Raw genomic sequence first — 18,207 nt, forward strand, 5'->3', positions numbered from 1 at the left:
CCTCAGTCTTTTTTTACTTTTTATTTTGAGACAGGGTCTCACTAAGTTGTTTAGGGCCTTGCTAAGTTTCTGAGGCTGGCTTCAAATTTGTGATCTTCCTGTTACTGAGATTACAGGCGTGAGCCACAGGGGCTCAGCCACTCAACTGTTTTTAACGAGCCTTCCAGAGAATTCTGATGATGCTAATGTTTGATAGATCAAAGGTTTTTAGCAGTAGTAAAAGTCACTAAATTTTAATTCAGAAGTTGATGCATGGGATTTTACTTCAAATGGTTCCTTTTTCATTCATAATTACTTCTTCTTATTTTTTTTTAATACTCACCAAACATTTCTTCTCAACTAGCAAAGAATAAACAAAGATAAATAACTTTTTTTTTCCTTTTTTCTTAAAGGGCCCCCCACCCCCACCCCTGGTGGTTCTGAAGATCAAACCAAAGGTTTCCTGCATACCAGGCAAGCACTGCTTCCACTCAATGAATAGTTTTGATGTTTAAGAAATAAAACATTTATTTGAACAAATAACCTAATGTTTGGGAGATGCAGGGGATCAGAATATGGCATCCCAAAATAAGACTGTAGGAGAACAGAATACATCAGTCCAAAATAATCCTCTTTAGTATAGGATTATTTTGAGCTGATTATTTTAAGAAAGAGCAGACACAAGCTCTGAAAACAGAACAGAAGTTACCCTTTTGTAAGGGAAATTTACATCTCTAAAAGAGATCTCTATTTCTCTGCCCCACCCTATAAGAAAAGAAGAACTCTGGACTCATCAATGGGAATATTGCATAGTCATGTATAAAAATTTTTGTATTTCAATGGAAAATCATGCATTGTCTTTGAATTCTGAGTTGTGTGTAGGTTACTGATAGATATGCACACTGTCTTGTCCTACCATTTTCACTAGTTTTTCCTCTCCTCGATGGAAAAGCCTGTTTTGCTCCTATTCGAAACTCAATTTCTTTACTCTATACAAATTTGCTTTCTGACTGTTTGAACTGGCCATAGTATCTGCCTGGTTCCTTCATACATGAGTAAAATAAAAATTTTAACACATGTTCATTCCTATCTGTATGAGTCATAATTTCACCTTTTCTGAAAATTATCTTTAACAGTAGATATGCATACTATTGAGATTAAAAAAAAAAATGTTAAATGAAAAAAAAAAACAAGATGGGAGAGTATGATAATTTACATAAACTTTTTTTTTTTAAATAATACACTTGTTTATGCATTCCCCAAAGGATGGAAAGTGAAGAAGTGGAAGAATTAACACATCCAACTCATGATAGAACTAGATGCTGTGGGCAGGAAGGCAAACTGAACTGTGGATATGGTTAAAGGAAACTCTGGCTGTTTTCTGTTTTGTTTCCTTTAAACAAACACCCAGAAGGAGGAAAAAAAGAAAAGTTAACAACAGTTAATTCTAGGTTACACAAAAATGGCTGTTAATTACATCATTATTTATTTTTGTTCATTAAAAATTTCTTAGAAGGGGGCTGGGGTTGTGGCTCAGAGGCAGAGCACTTGCCTGGCATGCATGAGGCACTGGATTCAATTCTCAGCACCACATAAAATAAAATAAAGTTATTGTGTCCACTATAACCAAAAAAATGAATATTTTTTAAAAAATTTCTTAGAGGAGGGGCTGGGGATATAGCTCAGTTGGTAGAGCACTAAGCATACACAAGGCCCCCAGCACCAAAAAAAAAAAAAAAATCTTAGAGGAACAAAAGGATTTCCAAGTACTTAGTTCAGTGATGCTTCCTGACTCATACCACACAGACAAGCAGGTCCCCACACACAAAAAAGCTGTGCCCTGGGGCTGGGATTGTGGCTCAGCCTTTGAGCACTAGCCTAGCTAGCTAGCACAGGCACACTCAGCACCACATAAAAATAAAGGCATTGTGTTGTGTCCATCTACATAAAAATAAATAAACATTTAAAAAAAAAAAAAAAAGCTATGCCCCCAAAGTGCAGCGTGATAAGTCCACTGTTTAGATGTCATTTGTTTTTCCATCAAAACAATGGAAAATTGTAAAATTCTTCCAACTGCTATATTGGAAATTTCACAATAAACTACTAGAGAAAGTACAAAGAAATATTTTCAACACTTTCTCATCTTTCCTTTATGTTCTAGGTGTCTGGAATATATCCCTAACAAAAGAGAAAAAGATTCCTGCCTGACCTGATAGGTTCTCAGGTCAACCTATACAAACCAATTTAATGAATAACACCACAAATGTTAATACTAATAATACATCTCTCACCTCCTCCAGCTATGAAGTAACTGATCACTTAGTATATAGCAAAAATGGGATACAAGAATTCAGAATTAAAGTTTATTAATTTGGAAGAAGTTTATACTGCTTGACAGGGCATGGGGTAGGTCATCCTGTGTACAGAGTGTTATTAGGTTTACTTAACTCTGTGTGTGTATGTGTGTGTGTGTGTGTAAATACTATAATCGCATATGTTTAAAGTACATAATGTAAGCTCAAATACATATTTATATATGTACACACATATATACAATATATTTGAATGTGTGTACTAGTTTTGAAGTTTGAATTAGACAGGTTTTGAAGTTTGAATTAGTATAGATAGGTAAACTGAGTCAGGTGGGATCAAGGAGGCCAATTTTGAGTGAGTTGGGAAAGTAGGAGACAGTCCCTTGAGAGACTGAAATGTTAATTCCTTCAGCGCCCTTCCTCCACCCTTATCAAGAAACTGCCCTGCTCCAACCTGTTGCTAAGGTAACCGGTCCCAGGAATTAGCCCTCCCTACTGGGAGCCATAAAGTTGTTAATTAAAGTGTCCTAGGCTGCTCCATCCTGCCCTTTCCCCTTCAGCCCACCTGTTTCCCACCTTTTGGCTCTCCCACCGAGCATTCCTGGGCCTAGTCAGGTACACAGGAAGGAGAAAGATTAGGGAAGAGGTCGGGAAAGCAAAGGAAGCCTAGGAGATATAAAAAGGGCAGAACACCTCTCTTGGGGGGATACCAGGATACTAGCTATGGCCCCCTTCTCCCTCCTGGGAGAAGTCTATGTTACCCCTTTTTAAATAAATCCTGCTTTATATGCTTGCCTCTGCGTGCTTCTCTAATGTTCAAACTTCAACTTGTGAGGAAGCAGAACTCGGTTGTCGTATCAGTTTGTGCATTTTAATAATGGACAGACTGTGTTAGATTCTAGAGGCCAGAGATTAAGTGTCTGCACTGATGTCCCTCGGATTTACACGTCATGGCAAAAAATAAATGAAAATGTAACCATCTGCCTACATTCTTGACAACTTTGCTTAAAAGATGTCTCATTTTTTTCCCCTGGAAATCCAATCAATAGGAGCATAGAATAATTTCTATTCACCAACAAGTGGTAAAAACCAATAAATGCATTTGGTACTTCCTCTCTCATAGTTTCTGTCTAGAGACAACAGGATGCACCAACTCTCCTGTTGTGGACCATCACTTCCCTTCCCCATACATCTCTACCTCTCTCCCAGGGGAGGACCAATCCAGAAAGCAGATCTGCTGCCTGAAATCCAGACTTTTGCTTAAAAGTGATAAAAGAATCATTAATATGATAAATACAAAGCAAGATTCTTCCTAAAAAATTTTATCCCTCAGAAAAAACGATTCACTTTATAATCAAATACTTACAAAAGTATTTCTTGCTGTAGGGAGCTCTTTCATTGTCCTTATTTTGAATAAAAAACACCACTTGAGGATGAAGCAGTAGCCTAAAACAACCTCAGACAAGGTCTAGTTTGGGCAGCCTTGGTTAATGGTATTAGTGAAAGAAGACAAATTATATACCAAATTTGCATTTATTCCAGTAAATTCGCACTTCCATGTGTAAGTTACCAATTTGAACTAGCCTTTCATTATCTTTTTTTTTAATTTTTTTTTTTTTTTTTTTTTTAGTTGTAGTTGGACACAATATCCTTATTTATTTTTATGTGGTGCTGAGGATAGAACCCAGTGCCTCACACATGCAAGGCAGGCGCTCTACCTATGAGATACTCAGCCTCGTTATCTTTCTTTGTTTTTTAACTACTGGGAATTGAATCCAGTGGCACTCTACCATTTTGATCCCCAGCCTTTTTTTTATTTTGAGGCGGGGTCTCAGTAAGTCACTGAGACCCCGCCTCAAATTTGTGATCTCCTGCCTCAGCCTTCCCAGCTTTCCCAGGATTTACAGGTGTGTGCCACCAAGCCCAGTTGTCAAAGAACATTTAAAAAAGTAACAAAATGATTAAGTTGTGATGCTCATAATATGCACCAACTGGTCACATCGTGAAAAACAATTCTAATGTTATACAAGTGGATACTTGTAACTTGGAATAAAATATTCAATGATAATTATCCTACTCATATTCAAAAAGGACATATCTCAAGGAACTGAATATGTGCTCTAGAAAACCATATTGGCTTACTCAAAAAAGTGGTTCCAGTGATGATTAAAATACTGAGGTCAAAGACACATGTGAAAACTGGGCATAGTGGTGAAAGTCTGTAATCCCAGCTATACAGGAAGCCCAGGCAAGAGGATCACAAGTTTGAAATGAGCCTGGATAACCTAGCAAGAACCTTTCTCAAAAAATAAAAAGGAATGGGTTGTAGCTCAGTGGTAGAGTGTCCCTGGGTTCAATCCCCAGTATTGAAAAATGAAAAGAAATAAAAAGTGGTAGGTGGGCTAGAGATGTTTAAAAAAAAAAAAAAGATATAAAAAGTTTGAAGACATTTTATGAATAATAGAAGAGAAACCAATATTTCTAAACTAGTGTTACTTTATAAAGTATATGATTTTATCTATTTATTTATTTACAGTGCTGTGGATCAAGCCCAAGGGCCTCTAACATGGTGGGCAAGTGCTCTATCACTGACCTACATCCCTAGCAAGTACATGATTTTTAAATGGTATAGGTACATTTATTTGGTTATTTAGTGTTACAATGCTAGGGATGAAACCTAGGGTCTCTCACATGCTAAGTAAATGTTCTACAACTGAGCTACATCCCTAGCCCCAAGGTACGTAAATTTAAACATAATTCTATCAGTAGGCTTTTGATTTGTTCACTAACATGCCTTAAAGTCCAAGTATCTTCAACTTGACCAAAAAAACTTTTGGGGACTTTTTCATAGGGAAATCTGATATCTAAGACTGCCTTATAGTTGGACAATATGGTATGTACTGAATTTTAATAAAAATAAAGTTGAAGTGCTGGGGTTATAGTTCAGTGGTAGAGCATTTGCCTAGCATGTCTGAAGCAGTGGGTTTGATCCTCAGTACCACATAAAAATAAACAAAATAAAGGAATTGTGTTCATCTACAACTAAAAAAATTTTTTTAAATAAAATAAAATTAAATTGATTCACATAGCTAGCCCAATGAGCACTTCACCAAGCCAAGCTCTAGTTTCTTCTATCAGAGGCATAAAAAAACTGGGAAGTTTAATCATATTGAGTAAATTGTTCCATCTCCATTTACTAATCTTGCAGAGACTATACCATGAGGCAAGTATACAGCAGGAATCCAGGATTCTCTCCTGGAACTTTCTGATCCTTGGCCACGATAGCCTACTGCCCACCACTTGAAACCAACCTGCTCTCAACACCCCTCCAGCGTGCCTCATTTCCTACCATATCTGACCTGCACTCTCCATTCTGGGTAGGCCATCATCCTTGTTGTGCCCCGTCAAGCCTGAGTCTTCCCCGCTACGGGGTCATTCTAATGGAATGGTTCCCCCAACTCCACCCTGTAGTGCCCAACCACAGTTCCACATTCTCCACAAAGTCATCCGGATCTTCTCAGGCCACAGAGCGCTCTTCCATTTCCCAGGCAATGCAGTAATAACCAGCACTCTGTAATTGATTCAGGCATCCTTTTTTTTCTGAGAGAAAAAAATTTTGAGAATAGGAACCAAGACTAATAACTCTTTTATTGTCCCCTCAGAGTTGATTGTCACTTGACTGAATGCTGTCTAATGACATTGTGTCATTTCAAGTGGAGGAAGGTTTGGCCCCTGTTCAAGGGCAAACTAAAAGAAAAACAGGAGTAGTGTCTATTGTAAACAACCATCTTGGCAAGACTGCTATCACAGAGACTACCAGCATTAACCTACTGGCCTGAATCAGTGTTTGCAATGGAGTGACTCCAGATGCACAATACAGAAGGTAAGCTCTAACAACACAATGCATCTTGTTTCTGTTTCTGGAGTCATGAAAGGCCCTCCCCGCATCATATCCACCACAAAACACTTGTCAAGGGAGAGACGGTCAAAAACTACCATTCCTCATTACCTCCATGACCGTCACCGTGAGCTAAGCTGTCATCACCTCACCCAGGATATTGCAATAGCCTCCTAACTGGTTTCCCCGCATCCACCCTCACCTCTCCACTATCTGCTCTGATCATGGATCATTGAGTCCTGGCAGGAAACAGATGGCACAAAGTAGGTGAATCCAGGAGAGTTTACATAGGAACTATTTAAAAAGGTGTGGGCAGATGTAGAGAACCCACAAAGGCGAATACAGCATCTGGAGCAGGGGAACTCCAGGGCACTTGAACCCTTCTAGACCTGAAGGTGTGAAGGAAAGGAGTGGAAAGGGAGACAGGGAGCTCTACAGAAAAGATATCTGAGAGATGTGACCTTCAGTCTAGAGAAACTCTAGCCCACACAACCCTGCAGGAGAGAAGAAATACACTGTATTCTTCTCCCTATTTCTCACCTCCTAGCAATATTTCCATGTCCCAAAACAACCAGCAGCACTAGGCAAGGGAATCTGATGTACCCCACGAGCTGCGTGGAAAAGCACCGAGTGAATCTAGGAGATAAATAAACACTATCTAGCCAAGTGGTTTCCCAGTTTTAAAATACTTATAAACAGCCAATCAGGTTCTGTGCGATCCCATCTCCTCTCTTGCTCTCTCCTGCCTCGGGACTTTTGCACTTGCTGCTCTCTCCTCAGAAGGTTCTTTTGCCAGATCCATGCATAATTTATTCCCTCATGTACTTCAGATCTCAGTTCAAATGTAACATCAGTTTTATCTTTCACCATTCCAAGAATACCTCTTGTTTTCCTCCTTATTGATCTCCACAGCATGTCTAATTATTTATTATTATTTTTTAAATAAACTAATTAATTAATTTTGTGGTGGTAAAGTTGGGGATTAGCCCAGGGCCTCGTGCATGCCAGGGAAGCACTCTACCACTAAATTACACCTCCAGACCTATATTTTTTCTTTAATTGACACCTCCCTGATCTGGAACAAGTTTCCTAAAAACATCAAATCAATCTCCTCTGTTCACTGACTTATGTCAAGTGCCTAGAACAGAGCCTAACACATAAAAGTCCATCAAATATTTGTTAAAAGAATGAATAGAGGGGCTGGAATTGTGGCTCAGTGGTAGAGCACTTGCCTGGCATGTGTGAAGCCCTGGGTTCGATCCTCAGCACCACATATGAATAAATAAATAGAATAAAAAAACCATTTACAACTAAAAAAATATTTTTTAAAAAATGAATGGAACAGAGGACCCCCAGCAAAGGGTTCTTCCAAATAAATAAAAGTCTCCTGATAATCAGAAAGGAAATGACAAGCATTTGTTTTTTTGTTTTTTTTTTTTAACATTTATTTTTTTTTTAGTTGTAGTTGAACACAATTTATTTATTTTTATGTGGTCTGAGGATCGAATCCAGGCCCTTGCATGTGCTAGGCAAGTGCCCTACCACTGAGCCACAACCCCAGCCCAGCATTTGTTTTTTTTACAATGGCACAAAACTGAGCAGTCAGTAAATCCCTGTGAATATATGGAGGCTTCAGTCAAAACCAAAAGAATAAGAGCATCCTCTGTAAACAATGGTAGGATACCCTAACAAGGTTGCTGTTTCTGATGAATGTATCATCATTAACTTACCAATCTGGTACTTCTCTAACCTCAGTATTCTCATCTGCAATGAATGATACAATGTACAGAGAACATTTATTACAGTGCTGGGACCAAATAAATGGTTGCTATCATGATTATTAAAACACTGAGAAAGCCACAGAATGAGATACCACATTTCTTTCTACTAACTGCAACTAATCATCTAAAACCTAAAATGTGAGCTAATTATGACATGGAAAAGAAATATAAGATGCTATACTACCTATCATATCTTTAGGCCCATGTCTGAAAGATGCTCTATAATAACATATCAGGACCTAGCATCCTTTCTCAGCCCTGGCCTTGGCCTAGTCTTTTGAAGATGAAGGACCTTATATCCATTTTTGCATTGCTCACTGTGTCTACTGTTTTCCTGCTTATTTTTGTTGGTGTTTTCCACGTAGGACTAAGCAGGTAGGAACTTCAGCAATTTACCAGGGGGGAATGGGGTGTAGCAGTATATAAAACAGAGAAAGAGCAGATCAGAAAAACTCCTTATCACGTCCCTGTTTTTAATTTGCTTCTCAACCCATAGAAGTCTCTACATTGGCCTCTTAATTAACAGACCAACTTCTGATTTCCTTTTCTCCCCTAGCTTATCTTCTAGGTCAATTCAGTTAACTACATAAAGAATAACATCAGGGATGAGAAGGCAAAAAAGAAAAAGAAAAGATAATCTCATAGTCTAAAGTCAAATCAAAAGAAAACAGAATTGTCCTGAATCAACTCAACAATTCATCACTTAGGAACACTGCAAAGATCCTGTAGGTTTTTCCCTGATGGGAGATGTCTTTGTGCTCCTTTGCAAAAGACTTTTGTAGGATACACTGGTGAACTAACTAACCTGAGGAGCTACGTTTAAAAGGTAAGGGTTTCCTTTACTACTCATTAAATTCATAAAGCATGAAATATTCCCTCCGCTATTAAACATATAACCATGCATTCAAGCCCTTGTTTTGTTATAAATGTATAGTTATATATAAAGTCCTAATTACTGCTACTAATTTTGCCTACATAGAGGCACCCAGATTCAGGTATGAAAAACAAAGCAGTTCCGTTCAAGATTAATAAGCGTGGGGACTGATCTTACTAAGATATCTTATTTTAGTAAGCAGCAGGATGTTTATTTGTTAGTGCTAAAAAGAATCATCCTGACCACTCCTCCTAGTAACAGATGGTTAAACAGCTCTACAACAAATTTGGGAACAATTCCAGTTTGGGAATGAGAAAAAAAAATGAAACTGTAGTTCACTACAGTTTCCCACTTTTCAAAATTATAAGTTTCGATTCTATCTCTAGGCCTTAGTGAATGAAAAATAGTTCAAAATTCGTATTTTATTTTAGCACCTTCCAAACTGTTGTTTTCCTGCCTGTCTTCCCAACCAGGTTCCTGGTCAAAAACTATTTTATTTCTCTGTATTTCCAGCGTTTAATATTGTGTCCAACATGTACATAACTGGTGCCCAAATAGGCACCAAAATGCCCATCACGAGGCAGGCCCCAACCTGGCACGGCCGTCAGAAACTAACAGATTATGGGATGGCCTGAACACAGTCTGGCCGTTCGGTCCTCTCGGCGTCCCGAAATTGCAAGCAGGTGGAGGAAAGTGCACTGTCCCTGAACCTCCCGACGTCCCCACAGAATGAAGTGGACTGATCCGCCCGAGCTGTTGAGGGCTCCAGGCATAGAACAGGTTCTCTCCGCTCTCTGAGGAAGAGAAGACCCGGGTCCATCTTCTCTCCTAACCTCAACTCTGACAACGACCCCTACCCAATACGGCCCCACAAACGCTGCACTCGGAAGCCCCAGCCTGGGCGCCCAGAGCATGCCACAGAGAGCGCCGCGGTGCACTGTGGGAGGCGTAGTTCCGCGCTGAGTTCCGCACCCCGGCAGCCCGGCGGATGGGACTGCCGCTCCCAGAAGGCCCCGCGCGGGCGCCTCGCCCAGTCCTGCCACCTCACCTGTTCTATGGACGTGACTGTTTCCACCGAGTCGTCCTGCAACCGCTCCCGCGCGTGCTCGGGCCTCAGACTGTACAGCGGTTCTGACCAGACAGGGGAGGAAGATGGAGGGCAATAGTAGGTGAAGGAACTCGGAGAAGCCATGATCAGGAGAGCAGCGGGCGGTGTATAGGACTCCGCTTCGTCCAGCAACAACGCGCATTGAAACTCGAGCGGGCTAAGGCGCTACGGAGTGTGGGTAGAGTCAAAAAGATTTTGAACGCGAATCTCTCCTCCCACCTACACATCTTCAGGGAGTGAGTTACTAAGATGCTGCCGCCCCCCATTGGGCAGATAGGTTGCTGCAGGAACTCAGCTTCCTGGAGCGAAGGCTGTGTACATCTGAATTACAGATGGTGTAAGATGCCTTGGTTCGTTATGCAAATTTTAAAAAAACTTCAGCATTCTGCTTATTCTGTAATTCACTAGTGTACAGTTTGGGGTGCCCAAGAATCCAATGAATGTAACTTTAAAACCTTTTCTGACAGCTCTCTTGATTGCCGCAGTCACGCTATTACTAGTAGAATAATTGTGCACCTTTGGGTCTTTGACAGTTTCCCAAGAGAAGCCAATAGCTTCTTAGCAAATGAGCAGAATTTGCTATCCTCAGTACCCAGTGATGGAAGGAAGGGGCATTGTAATTTTCTCCTCCCCCCTTGGGAGTAACAGTGCAATTGTAAGAACGAAAATGTGATAGAACAAGCATAAATGAAACAATCAAAGAAATACTCATTCAGTCAACAAATGTTTATGGAGTATCCACTACATGTAAAGGATTGTTCAAGGAGCTGAGAAATACAAAAGTGAACAAAATGAACAAGGTCCCTGCCCTTGGGAACCTTACATTTTAAAGAAATAGAACTAAATGAGTGAACGCAAATATATGACCTATAAAAATGGTATGAAGAAAAATAAAAGAATCTATAAGAGAGACTAAGAGTGTAGGAGCCCAATTAATTAGATTGGGGGCTGGGACTATAGCTCAGTGGCAGAGTGCTTGCCTAGCATGCATGAGGCACTGGATTCTATGTTCAGCACCACATAAAAATAAAAACAAAATAAAGGCATACTATTCATCTACAACTACAAAAAAAATTTTTTTAAATAAATAAGATTGGATAGTCAGGCCAAGCCTCTGTGAGTACAGCATTTAAGCTGAGACCTGAAGAGATGATGAGGAGCCATTCAAAAGAACAAAATGAGAAAAGCCTGAAGAAGGAAGCATAAGTTTGAGGGTTCATCCCAGAAATATACCTGTATAGTATCCTTGTATTAATTCTGATAGTTAATCTGAAAATACCAAAACAAAAGAAGTTCTTATTGAGTGGGCTTAATCATCATATATGCTCCCATTAAAAGCAATGATAAAGTAGTGATGTTAGGAAATCAATGTTGCCTTTGAACAGCAAAAGAATCTTTTTCAGGGCCTATATGAAAAGGATTACAACATCCCAGCTATTCTACAGGATCACAAGTTAAAGACCAGCCTGGCCAACTTAGTGAGACCCTGTCCCAAAATAAGAAATAACAAGGGCTGCAGGTATAAATTAGTGGTCTGCTGCTCCTCAGTTCAAGTCCCAGTTCTGCAAAAGCAAAAAACAAATATGCCAAAATATAACACCTAAGAGATCAAATTATTTGGAATAGGGGTTGTGGGAGAAGATTAGAAAGTTTCAAGGGCTGGGAGTGTTGCTCAGTGGTAGAATATGTGCTTAGTTTGTGCAAGGCCCTAGGTTTACTCCTCATGCTATGTATGTGTATGTATATATATTTATGTATTTGTGTATACATATGCACATATATAAATGTATGTATATATATTCAGAAACAGATGGTCCAGATAGACAAAAATTATTTCCTGCTCAGAGCACTTTACTGTCTTCCCACTTGACTCCAAGTCATATGTCTAGAATCCAGAGAATATAGGCCAATATAATATTTCACAACTGGTTGTCTCTGGTGATAAGTAAAAGTACTCGGAAGGATTCCAAGGATGAGGCTGGATGGCATAAAGACTTCATATGGGCAAACACTATCACAAACCCATCACAAGCCCATATCATCTGGTGGTACTTTTGCTGAGTTGAGACCTATGGCACCAAAATGTTACCATGTCTGAGAATAAGTGGGACTGTGGGTTAGGATCACGGATCTGGCTGTGCAGTGTGAAATGGTCTTATTATACTTCCCTTTGTATTGGCATCTTATTTTATCTTCCTTGGTTCTGCTTTGAAAAACAATTCCAGTAAGTTCTTCTTTGTAAAGATTTGCTTTGTTTAAGAGCTAGAAACTTGCCAGGGGGAATGGCAAGTGCCTCTAATCCCAGCTATTCAGGAGGCTGAGGCAGGAGAATGAGAAGTTCAAGGCCAGCCTGGGCAGTTTAGTGAGAATCTGTCTCAAAATAAAATTTAAAGGGGCTGGGGATATAGCTCAGCTGGTAGAGTGCTTGCCTAACATGCACAAAGCTCTGGGTTCAATCCCCAGTCCCACAAAAAAGAAAAAAGAAATAATAATAAAAGGTCTATTTTAAAAAAATAAATAAAATTTAAAAAGGGCCAGGGATATAGCTCAGTGATGGAGTACTTGCCTGGCATACAAGAGGCCTTACACTCAATTCTCAGTATTGGGGGCGGGGGTAAGGAGGCCAAAAACTTAACATTTCGATCCTATAGATTGTACTATTGAAAGAATAGTTGGAATGATTTTTTTTAACAAATTATTGCATCTGTTTCAGGTGCACCTAAAGCAATTTCCAATTATATTTTATAAATAGAATCCATTTCTGAAATGCAGTTTCCTCTGTAGTGGAATCCAAAAGATGTCAACAGGAGCCTAGTAAGAGTCTCCTGCAGGATCGTGTTTATTCATTCAATAAATGCCTATTGAGTATTGGTCGTATGCTGAGCACTGAGCTAAGTGCTTAAGGAAACAGTGGCAAATAAACAAGACACAGTCTCTGACCTTATGAGTCTCGTGATTTTACCAAAACAGACATTAAACAATAATTGCAGAATTGCTTGTTTCATTACAGTTGGGGAAAATGGCAGGAGGCCGAAAGCACATGTGTTGAAAGATTACATAGCAGGGGAGATCTAAGGCAGTCCAGAAGAGCTGGAGAGACTCTGATGAGGAAATTAGTTAACTGGCCCAGGATGAGGGAACAATCCAGGCAGAGGAAACCCACTAACAATAAAAAATCAAGTGAAACCAATAAAGAAAAATATAAGGAGTTTGTACTCTGTGTAAGAATCAAGATCATTCAGCCTTGGATCAGCAATGGACTGCCAGTTGTCCTTTCTCTGGATTTAATAAAATCACTTATCCAAGAATCACAATATACATCAGTCTTGGGGGTGCTGCAGACAGTGATGTACTTAAGAGGGGAAATTCTTAGAATGATAATTAATACCAACTCCAGATTGAACTGCAGATGGTTTGAGTTTATTTTACTCAAATGCCTGACATTATTTTTCTAAATTTAACTGTGAATTGTAGGTATTTCCTTAAGAGTAATATAATGTGGACATTGCTACTTTGTACTTCCAAGATCAAGAAAACAAGAAAAAAAAATAGTGATCCAAATGAACCAGTAGGGGGTCGCTTCTGACACTAGTGCAGGAACAGAGAATAGGCTTCAAAACTGCTCTGCCTACATTACAGAATCCTGTGTCAAAAATGAATTGTTTCTTTTAATATCTTGTGAAATTGTGTAATAATACATACCAGAACACTTGGAGAATGCAAAGAACTCATCTATTATCCTGCTAGGTAATTAATTTCCTCCCCCACATTTGCTTTCCTGTCGCCATTGTGGCCCTTCAACTCTGATTGTGGCCTCTTCTTCCTCTGGATGGAATGACTGACCCAGCTCCTACCTGGGGCAGCCCCTCCTGCTTTCCTCACATCCCAGTCAAAAGCATAGCACAGCCAATCTCCCTTGCCTCTCTGAAAACCAAATTTTCTCTCTGATGGTGCCCATCCTCCCCAAACATGCTATTTCTCCATTCTTGGGAAGGTTTTTTTTTTTGGTTGAAGGAGATGGGATCTTTGCCCAGAAAACTCCTGGGCTCAAGCCATCCTCCTGCCTCAGCCTTAGGAGTAGCTAGAACTATAGGCAAGTGACACCAAGCCCTGTGGAGGCTGGGGAGCAGAATGGGGGCATCCCCCCGCCCTTCAGCCTCCCCCTATTCACTGAGATAAATCCTCATCCCTTTTTTATTTTTCATTTTGAGACAGGGGCTCACTAAATTGCCAAGGCTGGTCTTTAGTTTGTGATCCTCCTGCCTCAGTTTCCCAAGTCACTGGGATTACAGGTGTGTGCCACCTTGCCTGGATTGGACAGGTATTTGTAACACTTGATTCCACTACTTCTTTAGGCATCTCCACATTACTACTTTACTTTCAGAGCAAAAGTTCTTGAGAGAGTTTCCCCTACTGTTGTTCCCAATTCCTTACCTCCAACTCTCTCTTGAACCCATTCTAATCTGGCTTCTTAATCAGTTCTTGTCAAGTCTCCACTAAATTCCATATTGCTAAATCCAAGCGTCAGTTCTCAGTCACCCATCTCAAGCCTTCCTGCTTGATTTCCCAGAAGCATTTGCACAATCGCTCACTCCCTCCTCAAAATACTTTCTGCTTGTTGCTTTGTACTGGGTTTCCTCTCATGTCTAGACTTTGGAGTGTCCTAGGATTCAGTCCTTGAACTTTTCTGGCTACCCTCACTGACCTGTGAGCTCAGGCAGTCTTAGTGTGTTAAATACCAACAGTAGGTTGAAAACTCCCTATTTATATCTTCTGTCTGGATCTCTATCCTGAACTCCAGCCTTCGTTTCATATGCCTCTTTGCATTTCCACTTAGATTATCTTATAGGCATCTCAAACTTAACATTATCTACAATAGAGCTACTGGCTTCCTTTCCAAACCTGTGCACTCAAGTCTGCCCCACTTGAGTTGCTGTAACTCCATCCTTCTAGTTACTCTTAAATGCCTTGGAGCCATTACTAATACCCCTTCTCTTACAACCCAAAAAATGCTATTCAAAATGTATCTGGCATCTGAGCACTGCCTACCAATTCCACTGCCAATGTCCTGGCCCAAGCCACCATCATCTGTTATTTGGATCCTTACACTAATCTCTATTTCCCCCCTGTTTTCACTCTTCTCCCCCAAGCCTTAATACCAGCTTTTTTTGGGAGAAGTACTGGCAGATTGAACCAAGGGGCACTTCATCACTTAAGTTCCATTTCCAGCCCTTTTTATTTTTATTTTGAAACAGACTCTCACTAAATTGCTGAGGCTGGCCTCAAAATTGTGATCTTCTTGCCTCAGCATCCTGAGGTGTTGGGATTACATGTGTGAGCCACCCAGGTGTGATGCCTGGCTCGTACTGCAAACTTGATATACATTCAGTGATTGTGTCCCCCTGCAACACACAAATTCATGTTGAAACCTAATCCCCAATGTGAAAGTATAAGAAGGAGAGCACTGGGTTGGGGCTGTAGCTCAGTGACAAAGTGCTTGCCTAGCATGCTTGAGGCACTGGGTTCAATCCTCAGCACCACATAAAAATTAACAAATAAAATAAAGGCATTTGGTCCAACTGCAGATTTTTTTTAAATAAAAATAAACAAATAAAATAAAGGCATCCTGTCTATCTACAACTACAAAAAAATCCTTTTAAATAAATTAAAAAGAAAAGAAGGAGAGCCTTTGGTAAATGATTAGGTTATGGGGGGCGTGGCTCATGAATGGGATTAGTGCTCTTATAAAAAGAGATCCCCAGAGAACCCCTCATCCTCTTCCTTCATGTGGGGACACAGAGAGAAGATACCCTCTATGAACCAGGAAGTAGACCTACATGAAATAAATGAGATACTGAATCTGCAGGCACCTTGATCTTGGATTTCCCGGTCTCCAGAATGACAAGAAATACATGTCTCTTGCTTATAAGCTACCTAGTTTATGGTATTCTGTTCTAGTAGCTGGAAAGGACTGAGACAAAACTGAACCTTGTTAAATGTAAGAAAAGTCACCCTTTCCCTCAAAACCTTATCTCACTGAGTCAAAGTCAAAGTTAAAATAACAAGGTGCCCCACCACTTCCCTGGCCTCTTCTTTTTTTTTTTTTTTTTTTTTTTTTGATAAGGAGAGAGAGAGAGAGAATTTTTTAATGTTTATTTTTTAGTTTTCGGCGGACACAACATCTTTGTTTGTATGTGGTGCTAAGGATCGAACCCGGGCCGCATGCATGCCAGGCCAGCGCGCTACCGCTTGAGCCACATCCCCAGCCCTTCTTATGGTTTTTTATCCAAGTTTTTTAGTTTAAGTCAAGCTTCCTTGAAGTCTTTGCTGACTTTCCCATGTAAAACTGAAGTGCTCTCCTTCCTCCAGTAATACTTGATCCCACTCTCCTGCTTTACTTTTCTCCATCATACTTACGATCAGATCACAGACTTTATGTCTTATTTATTTTCTTTGTTTGTTTTATGTTTTTGTGGTGGAGCTGAGGACTGAAGCCAGAAGCCAGGTCCTCATGTATACTAGGCGAGCACTGTGCACTGAGCCACATCCTCAGCTCCTATTTTATGTATTTATTTCTTTACCTTCTGTCTTCCCCCCACTTCCTCAAGGCAGGGGAAGTGGTTCATTCATACTCGACACTGAATAAGTGAAATGGTTTGTATGATTTCCAGTCACTGTAATGGGGGGGGGGAGTGTGTGTGTGTGTGTGTGTGTGTGTGTGTTTCAGTACCGGGGATTAACAGAGGCACCTTACCACTGAGCCAAATCCTCAGCCCTTTCTTATTTTATTTTAAGATAGGATTTCACTATCTTAAAAGACTGGCCTTGAACTTCCAATCCTCCTGCCTTAGCCTCCCAAGTTGCTAGAATTATAGGCATGTGTTACTCTGCCCAGCTATTGTAATGAATATTTGAATGCTTGTTTGTGGAACATACTGTGGAAGATAATGACAGTGAACATTGCATTAACTTTAGCCTTCAGGAGCTTACTATCTAATAAACACAGCAACTAATTATATAGTTGCTTATTATTATTATTATTATTTTTTTAAAACTCTCTCTTTATTTATTTTAGTTTTTTTCGGCAGACACAACATCTTTGTTTGTATGTGGTGCTGAGGATCGAACCTGGGCCGCAAGCATGCCAGGCGGACGTGCTACCGCTTGAGCCACATCCCCAGCCCAGTTGCTTATTATTATATAGCTTACTATAAATAAATATGTTAAATATAAAATGAAATATATATATATATATATATATATATATATATATATATATACACACAAACAAAAATTGAACATAATACATGTATAAAAAGCAGTGTGAGAATAGATGGAGAAGAAAGTAATTCTAATATATTTAATTAAGATGACCTTTTAATATATAACATTTGTATTTAGCACTATTTTCTTTTATTTCCTTTTTTTATTAGTACCAGGGATTGAGTCCAGGGACACTTCACCACTGAGCCACATCCCCAGCCCTTTGCTAACTTGCTGAGGCTGGCTTTGAACTTAATATCCTCCTGCCCCAGCCTCCCAAACTGCTAGGATTACAGGCTTGCACCACTCCTACTGGTCTAGCAATGTTTTCAAATAGTTATCCAGTAATTTTTTATTTAAAAAAATTTTTTTGCAGTGCTGGGTATTGAACCCAGGGCCTTGTTCATACTAGGCAAGTGCTTTGCCACTAAGATACACTTCCAGCCCAGTAATAATTTCTAAATGATTACATTAGAATTTAGAAATCACGAAAGTCTATTTTATTCTTATTTTTGGTAGCACACTTAAAGAAAATTAAAAAAAAATTGTAATCACCAAAAACAAAAAGAAGAGCTTTCTAAATATAATGATTATATGGGACAGAGAACAACTGTGAACTTCTCAGAAATCAATAAATTGCCAATTCTACACACCTGAGTTATTTTAGTGTGTCATATGATGATAAGAAATAAATCACAGTATGTTATTAATCATTATATGTACTCTGTTATTGAAAACCTGCTCAAAAGTATTTGCTCTCAGTACTGTTTGGGGTTTATCATGGTGAAAACTTATTTCATCAGCAGATACAAAACTGAAGCCAACTAAAATAACATTGTTGACAATGAATAACCTGAGAAGGGACTGGGGGTGGAACTAGGTTGTAAAGCACTTGCCTAGCCTGCCGGAGGCCCGAAGTAAAATTCCCCAGCCCTGCAAAACAAACTAGCTAAATTAAACTCAACCCTGAAAAGTGATTTTTAAAGCTGTTG

General features: G+C 39.6%; 1 protein-coding gene across 1 annotated transcript in view; it reads right to left on the bottom strand.

The window, feature by feature from the left end:
* Fntb (farnesyltransferase, CAAX box, beta) overlaps nt 1-10,124 on the bottom strand; it is a 77,767-nt gene extending 67,643 nt beyond the window's left edge. Inside the window, exon 1 of the mRNA XM_046461095.1 lies at nt 9,893-10,124. Coding sequence (XP_046317051.1) covers nt 9,893-10,036 — 144 coding nt within the window. The 5' untranslated portion in view covers nt 10,037-10,124. The remainder of the gene's footprint in view (nt 1-9,892) is intronic.
* Nucleotides 10,125-18,207: the final 8,083 nt, after the last annotated feature.

The sequence above is a fragment of the Marmota monax genome, unplaced genomic scaffold (assembly GCF_021218885.2).
Source record: "Marmota monax isolate L192 unplaced genomic scaffold, Marmota_monax_Labrador192_F-V1.1 WCK01_AAM20220418_F8-fsc00001, whole genome shotgun sequence".
Lineage (NCBI taxonomy): Eukaryota > Metazoa > Chordata > Mammalia > Rodentia > Sciuridae > Marmota > Marmota monax.